At 38.3% G+C, this 8,440-nt stretch overlaps 1 protein-coding gene across 1 annotated transcript in view; it reads right to left on the bottom strand.

The window, feature by feature from the left end:
* The window catches only part of LOC100543744 (proprotein convertase subtilisin/kexin type 5-like), a 30,293-nt gene extending 24,924 nt beyond the window's left edge, over positions 1-5,369 (bottom strand). Inside the window, exons 1-2 of the mRNA XM_019611023.2 lie at positions 5,231-5,369; positions 3,975-4,163 (exon numbers count right to left, since the gene is read on the bottom strand). Of these exons, the coding sequence (XP_019466568.1) occupies positions 3,975-4,163; positions 5,231-5,322 (281 nt within the window). The 5' untranslated portion in view covers positions 5,323-5,369. The remainder of the gene's footprint in view (positions 1-3,974; positions 4,164-5,230) is intronic.
* Between the last annotated feature and the right edge of the window lie 3,071 nt (positions 5,370-8,440).

Genomic DNA, 8,440 nt, shown 5'->3' with positions numbered 1-8,440 from the left:
CAGATGGGGCCTCACAAGAGCTGAGTACAGAGGGACAATCACCTCCCTCTCCCTGCAGGCCACCCCTTTTTTAATGCAGCTCAGAACACAGCTGGCCTTCTGAGCTGCAAGTATAAGGATGTTATGGTGGACAGTGTCAAAGGCCTTACTGAAGTCCACATAGATGACATCACTGGCTCTTCCTTTGTTACCATCAACTGTACTTCTTTTCAGACTGCCCCCCTGCTGTCATCTGCCAGATGGCAATAAAATGTAACCGAATATTGGTAAGAAGATTTAACCTCTACTGCCCATACCCCCGACTTCTGTCTCTGATGTCATGGGCCACCACAATAAAATAGGAGGCATTACTTTTGGAGCAGCCTTCATGTAAATCCTAGGCATTCTTCCTCTTGTCTGCCTTACATTTCTTTTTGTTGTCGTTGTTTAATACAACACTAAAATGTTTAGCTGCATCCTAAATGTGTTTACCCATTTGTCTTCACTCCCAGTTCTACTATGGAAAATAAATTTTAATTATAAATTCTAATTTTCTACTAAAACTGAACTAGAAGTATTGAATTCTATAATCCAATACATGCCTATGGTGCAGATCCTTCTGATTAATGATTTGCTCCTCTCACTTATGAAAGAAAGGCATGTGTCATTCTATATCTCAGATATATTGCACTTCATTCTTCCACATCTATCTCTGAGCATGTTCCAGGATGGATTTTTAAAGTCATATGAAAGATAGTGTCACTTACATGCATTCATTTACTCTTTTGCATATAAATACCATCAGTCTTTGCTGAAGTGGCAGATAAACAGCAATGAAAAAACCTTTATCTTTTAAATTTATTCATATTGGGTCTCTAGTGGTCTCTAATATTCTCAGAACTCTTTGCCTAATCTAATGATGACAGAGTATAACAAAAGTAGTACTTGGATAATTTTCAGATGCATAGACATTACAATTGCAGGGGTTCAGAGAAAGGCTGTGAATGTCTAACCAAATCTAAACTAACAGACATAGGCAATATCAATGAAATAAAATAGACCACGTAAGAGTTGCAACAAACAGTTTTCTTAGAACTGCTTCATCCTGTAGATATAGTATACTGTTAATGTCAATGCCATATAAGCATAGGAAGCTAGTGGCCTGGAAATTTGCCATTATGTGGCTAAAAATTTCAGTTACGCAGTTCGAATGGCAGCAGCTGCTTTAAATTTAAAGGGCAAGAATTAAACAAGTCGTGATTTCAGTAGGAGACAAATGAGCCCCAAGTTTGCCTCTTCTATCCTTTTTCTATTCAGTTTTTCCTGCATGGCCCCCTGTACTGAGTTTCTGTTCTTACTGATCTTAAAGTGTCTCAAAACCACTCAGAAAATGATGCTGCCAAATCCAATGACCAATTGTTTTCAGAAAGGGGATACTGTTCCCCTTTGGACATAACTGTAGCTTCATCTTCACAGCAGCCCAGCACTTTCTAAGCCTGTATTTTGCTCTGTTGCAGTACATCCAATGTAATCATGTTTAGTACTTTCCAAACAACAAAGCAGATGTTCCCTGTAATGCAGTTTTTGAAGAATGCACAAGAGGCTCAAGCCAGTGACAGTGTAATCCACCAAATGCCTGCAGAGGAATCCACATTGCCTCTGACTAACAAGTTTTCTTACTGAAGTCATCTTAGGGGATGCCAACATTAAGGATAAAATATGCAGGAAAAAAAGGCCAGATACTGCCTTGAGGGACCTGCTCGTCAATGCACCAGAAAGCACTCAATGACTTCTCCCAGAATTGATGGAGAAGTGCACATGTGTAAAATATACCTTTTGCACTTTAAGACATTTTACCAGCAAACTGTTTCAAATTAAACTCAGATGAGTAATGGTAAAGCAATGAGGTTTTCCTTGGGTTCAGTAAAAACAGCTGGTATTGCTGCTATTAATCATGTACGTGTGCATTAAAAGCTCTTGTATATCTGAGAAAAGGGTCTCCGTCAGGTAGTAGCCATGTACAGCAGCCTTTGGGACCTCTGCCTACAGAAAAAAAAAAACACACCAGACTGCTTTCTGCCAGTGTATTCCTGCATGTTACTTCTATTAGAGTGCCTTTATCCTGATGGTGTCATGATTAATACTTTAACAGTTAAATGCCCCCAAAATAAATATATTCTCATATTTGTGAATAACAATTTCATGATGCATAGATGTACACCCAGCAGCACTCAGTACACTATCTGCAAGACCAGTAAGTAAACTATAAGAGTTCTTGCAGCAGCTCCAAATAAAGCAAACCTTAAACTATCATTCTGAAAAGTACTGTGCACATATCCACCACTTTATGATAAGAAAGGGTTTATGAACTCTAGGAATTTCAGACCTAGAGTTTGCAAAATACATTTATTCCTTAATATTAATAACCTGGAGCTGTGAGTTTGTTTCAACCAGATGTGAGTGACAAGTCAGTATAGCCTACATGGGAAAGTCTTTTCTCATGTGACTGTACAAGTATTTGCTCTCTCATTAATGATTTGTCTTTGCAAAAAATAAAACATTAAAATGCCTTTCACATTTATTTTCTGGTTAGCCTTCTGATAGCATATTTTAAGAAACAGCTGAACATCACTGGTTTTTTAATATATATTTTTGTATTCTCTCTCTACCATGTGTGCAAACAATCATGTTCTAAGGTACATTGCTTACAAAGAGGCTGCATGAATCGAACTTTGTACCTCTCCCACATATCAGTCATCACCAGAGGTGATACTAGAATGTCTTTATCTCCCAATTGCTGTGAGTCAGCTGTAAGACATGAATGCCTGGAGCCAAAAGTTAGTTGTGTTACAACCACTGGGTTAACACAAAGTGTTTTGTTCGTATAGCTAGGTGAAGGAGTTTTAGACTTTCTCATTTTGAAGCATGGAAGAATGGCTGCATGAAAATGGAATAGAAAAGCGTAATATTTCCACAGAGAACACAAAAGGCTGATTCACAACTGCTCAGAGTGTAGAAGTCTGCCTTGCCATGGTTAGCAAAGGGAGAGTTCTTCATTCAGTGTAGCAGTAAGACACATAGATGTGCATACCCATGTGTTTTATCAGCAAGGCACTGATGGCACTCATAATGAAACACAAGGAGATATTCTAGAGGGCCTCAAAATTCCAGTACAAGTTGCTCTGCATTTGATGCATGAATGTCTCTACATTGAAGAATATTTTCAGTACATCTTTTCTTTTAGATTAAGCTCTAATGAATAAGTGGGTTTACATCTCAATTAGAACCATATACTTTTGAGCTCTGTCTCCAAAACAACTCCTTCCTTGCAAGAGGAAAGATATGTCATTCAGCCTATCACCGAAGGCCAGGAAGCCATGCAATTCCCCATGTCTTAATAGCCACTGTATTAGAAAAACTGGCTGGGATTATTTAGATGTGGGGCAGTCTGGAAAGTAAGCAAGTCTAGATTCATTAAGAATCCTGAAGAGTAGGACGAAAATTGTTAACACCAGAAGTCATAATCATATTCATAACGCTTAAAGAAAATGGTAGTAGAGAATTACTATTCTGTCTGACTTTTATTACTACTGAAGAAAGGAAAATAATATAGGAGAGAGATGAAAAATAAGTGCAAATAGCATCTAGAAACACATTTTCTTTCAGCTTGTTTCCTTCTGTAACACTGAGCCTGTTACTTTTCACTTCAGATTTTCCAGCCATGTAGTAATTGGTGAACCACACAGGACTATTAAAATCATCGAACTTCTGTTTTAAAGATGATTTACAGTCTACTATTCTACTGATAAAGTCTGAGTTTGACATCTCAGAATTCATTTCCACTTACTTTTCTCCATTTCTCTCCAAAAAAAATGATTAGCTGGTGTCTGGTAGCAAAGCTACTGTAATCACTTGACTAATCATCTCTGATGATGCAATCTTACTGCAGGTCCTGCAGGCTGACTGGACAGTGAAATTGCGTTGTCATACTATACCTATTGGCCAAGAGCTGTGATCTGGTTCCAGAAGGAGAGGTTAGGTAAATTGCCAGGTCTCCACGTCGAGGGTGAGTAATAGTGATGCGCACCACAACGTGCTCCAAGTAGATCACGTGGTGATTAGGATTATCAGAACAGCCCGTGGCTTTGTAAATTGAACGGACGACACTGTCAGGTCTTATTGTTCTACAATGTAAGCATATAAAACAACATCAGCATTTCTTCCCTATCTTGTAAAATAAGACAACCCAATAATATTAGGTTAGTACTGAATGTCCTTAGTGTTAACACTTTACTTCCTAGCTGAAATGATCACTACGAGGTAATTATTTTACTGCAGCTACTGTCAACTGCCTTGCTTTCTGTTGAAGGCTACACTGATACGTCCACATGCTGAAAGAGAGCTGTGAATAACCTGGAATGGAATAAGCCTCTGGGACAGAGCATTTTTACAGATTAGTGGCCAGCTGAGAATTGTTGGAATTGTCATGGAATCACAGCTGCTTGTTAAGCCCCAGGAAATGCCTGGCATAGACACAGTCCTTGCTTATGTAATAGCAAATATTACATGTTAACTGTAGCAAATATTGGGCAACCAGTATCTGACTCAGCTGGTTAAAACTGGCATGGCATCCTTGCAGACTATACCAGCTATGGGTCAAATCTGTCAAAAATACCTATCAAAAAAACTATCCTCAGTGACCTTAATGCACTGGAAATGAGCCACAAGACTGGATATAGCCATAGAACGCACATAGTGAATTTTGCTCTTAAGCCTGGTTTTATACACACCCTATCCTAGAAAGCAGAGGGGAGTTTGGTCTTATCCTCTGAGATGGACTCTCCTGAGGCTATCTGAGAGAGATATATCACGTAATTTATTAATGAAAAGATATCTTCCTGTCAGACCTTGACTGATAAGTTTGTACTCATCTTACAAAAATGAATGCAGTATACTCAAGTGAATGTTCTTCCCCTTACATATTCTTCTATCTCTGTAACAACATTGATCACCATCCAATCTGGCTTGTTTTGTGCCTTCAACTTCTAGGTCATTCTTTAAATTAAGGCCTTTATCCAATCATTAGAGAAGCAACCTTTACAGGCAAATGACCTGACATCTTAGAAGGTGACAGAGATCCCAAGTGTAGCTTTCAAAATGACAAATTAAACACAGTGCAAGGCAGGGGTAAATTATACCCAACTTCTTTCCACAAGTTTATGCCAGCAAGAGTTTTGGCAGCAGGTATTACTTGATTTGCCGATCCGTGTTCTCCACACACACATGCTGTGGAGGGACTGTTGTCCACTTTTCTGCCTCTATCACCATTGCTTCAGCATCCATCAGTCCAAATCCATAGAGGTGGCTCACTGCAAGACACAAACAGAGCAGTTGCAATTATAGCACAAAATATTTATATCCATCATAGACTAATTCAAGAGAGCCAAATCCGAAGAGGAACTGCTTACTTTCCATTTTTCCTGCTTTGACAAAAAGCTCAAAAATCTTTTTGCCAGGAACAATAATGACTATGTCTAATTTGTTGAATCTGTTCATTATAAATGACCAACATAAATTATACTGCCTTACCATGACCAAAAAGCCAAACTACAGAATGCCAGTAATACAACTGCCTTAGATTACCCTTGGTCCAAGTGCCTTAATTTAGCCCAAGCCTCTTATACAATCTTATGTTAAAAGATGTAAAGAACCAGAGGACTGTTATTTCTGTTATTCAATTACCTAGCACATACAAGCAATTAAATATTGAAGGTAAATGAGACTACAGATTTAAGAAGGAAAAGGCTACATTTTATTCTGCTGAATGCTCTGAACTTCCTCATTTTTAAGCAGTACGTGGATGCTATTCTACTCCTGTATGCAGTATGAACCCTGCTGTCCACCCAATCAGATCCAGCCTCTCCCTAAAGTTGCCTGCTTGAAAGGGGTAAAAAGCATGACATTTGAAGTCCAGTACTTTAAAGGTAATCTGGTTGTCATGTAAAGTCTGTGTCAGGAAGATTCCTTCTGCCTCTTTTTTACTACTGCAGATTAAGGACAGTGAACTTACTGCTGGCGAGAACTGTTAACATTGCTGTTGACCTCTGATACTAGCTACTGCATACGCTGCACACGCAGTGGTGTTCAGCAATAATGCCTGAAGGTTAGTGCTCTGTCAATGCTCATACCTGTATGTTACCTCAACTTTTGCGCTAGGGAGAGTCGATAATGATTCTACTGCAAGAAACTCAATGCCTTTTACTCCTGAATACCTTCTTCTAAAAGAAGTAGGAAGTCTTTAAAGCATCAGCTTTCTAGGATATGAAGGACTGAAATTTCAAATGTCTGGCATCCAAACAAGGTGTTTCCTGCAGACTTGCATCAATTCCTTACTTCTTGCTAATTTTAAGAGTATTTAATTTTACATGACTGTTTCAAGCATTCTATTGGCTTACAAAGTCTGAGAAGTTACATTTACTGAATCAGTTTTGTGTTCTGGTTTTTTGTTTTGCTTTGTTTTGTATTTATTGTTGTTGCTGGTACAATCAAAACAAAAGCTTGAATATATATGCTGATGAATTAGAAAGAGCTTCCAAACACATTGATTTATTGTGACAAATCAGTGGTCTTAATAAAGTCCTGAGAGGAGATGGTCAAAGAAAAAGCTATGAGAAGGAAGAGTTTAGATCACAAGTAGCACTGTATTAACACACCAGTTTTACTTGCTACCACAGGCAGTGCTACCAGAAAACCCTTAGAAAAACATAAGCACTATTTTAATGGGTGATGTGACAAGGCATGGTGTAAGTATTTCCAACTGCACTTTGCAAAGTGTTTGTGAAAGCAGTCTCCATTTACTGCCAAACCAGAATTCAGAGGAGTCTGTCCAAAAACACCCCAACTTTGTCAAAAAAGTAACAGTTCAAAGCATAAAAATAATCAGTGGTTAAGGATCCCATGTTCCAAATATGGCAGTATCTAATACTGTCTGGAACTGCCAGCCGAAGAGGGCTCCTCAATTGAAAATCCTGCAAAGCTGTGTAATAAACTGCTCTTTTTTTTTCATATCTCCTTTCCACTCAACCCCTCAATGAAGTGCAAATAGCAAGGAAATCTTAATTTAGAGAGAACTAAACATAGTTCTTCTGCCAAATGAGGCAGGTACCATTTTCAAAAATGAAACACAAGTACTAAAATATATGCAAATAATTAAATTCAGCCTTCATTCATTCTTCTGAATTCTCTTTAATAATTTTCACAAACAAATGGACAGGGAAGGGGATGTCCTATTTTTACTGTGGGTGGAGGCATCCGGAAAAAGGGCAAAGAAGGAAGGCTTAAATGGGGAAACTTTGTACTGTGAATAGGGTTTTTGAGATGCAACTCTCCTTTTTCATAGAAATCATCTTGCCAAAACAGCATCTGCTGATCAAAGCATGCTTATCTATGAAGTCATTTATCTGTTTATACACTGCATCCATTGTTCTGCTATTCAAAATTTTAATTAATAATCATTGTCTTCTCAGAAGAACAGCAAGAGGAATATGAATGTTAACTCATGGCCTGTAGACAGTTATTCCATATTATAGCACCACAGTGCAGGATTAAATTTTAATGAATGGAAGCATGTTTTGAACTAATGTGTGGAAAAGGCATTTTTAATTCCTGAAAGGAAGCAACCTGACTGGGTAAGTGCTCAGGATGTCCAACTATAAGACAAAATGTGTTCCACCATCTGTAGATCTGAAAGGACAGATTTCTCCTCAACTCACCACTGCTTATTCAGAAATATGGGCAGAGGAGCAGCCCATATTGGCAGACAGCCTGCTTCTGACTGAAATTTAAAAGTGAAACTGAAATTTCTCATTCCTTGCTCTCATATGCACATTTAATAATACAAAGAAAATCCTGAGAGTGAACCTTTTACCTTCTACATTTACCTTCTACATTTACCTTCTACATTTACCTTCTAGAGCATGAAACTTTTACCTGAATTACTTCCAAGATAATTGTCTTCATTTTTTTCTTTTCTTCATTTAGGATTGTCATGGTTTTATGATCAAAATTTACCACCCAAAGTTACAGGGTGGTATGTCATTCAATACCATTCAATGCTCAAACTCTCTTGCATGAGACCAGAGGTGGGAGTACAAAGTTCTAAACCTGCTGCCTTTTTTTTTTACAGTTGAAACAGAAGCACAGTTTTTCCATGAAAAGCTTTCCAATTCAAATCAAAACATCCTGACAGTCAGGGGTGCTCCTAAAGCCTTCCATGGAGGAAGATTCCAGACATCTGACATTTGGCTGTCTGTGATGTTTGCTCTTCAAAGCCCCTGATGCAGTGGGTTGGTTAGCAGCTGCAGGTACCATGAGAGGCCCATCATTTTCAAAGACTAAATAACAGCAATTTAGAAACCATCACAGACTTAACAAAAACAGTGGATTCCTCATGTCTCAGGAA

The sequence above is a fragment of the Meleagris gallopavo genome, unplaced genomic scaffold (assembly GCF_000146605.3).
Source record: "Meleagris gallopavo isolate NT-WF06-2002-E0010 breed Aviagen turkey brand Nicholas breeding stock unplaced genomic scaffold, Turkey_5.1 ChrUn_random_7180001851964, whole genome shotgun sequence".
Lineage (NCBI taxonomy): Eukaryota > Metazoa > Chordata > Aves > Galliformes > Phasianidae > Meleagris > Meleagris gallopavo.
Note: the sequence above shows the minus strand (reverse complement) of the source record. Positions and strands in the feature narration are given on the sequence as shown.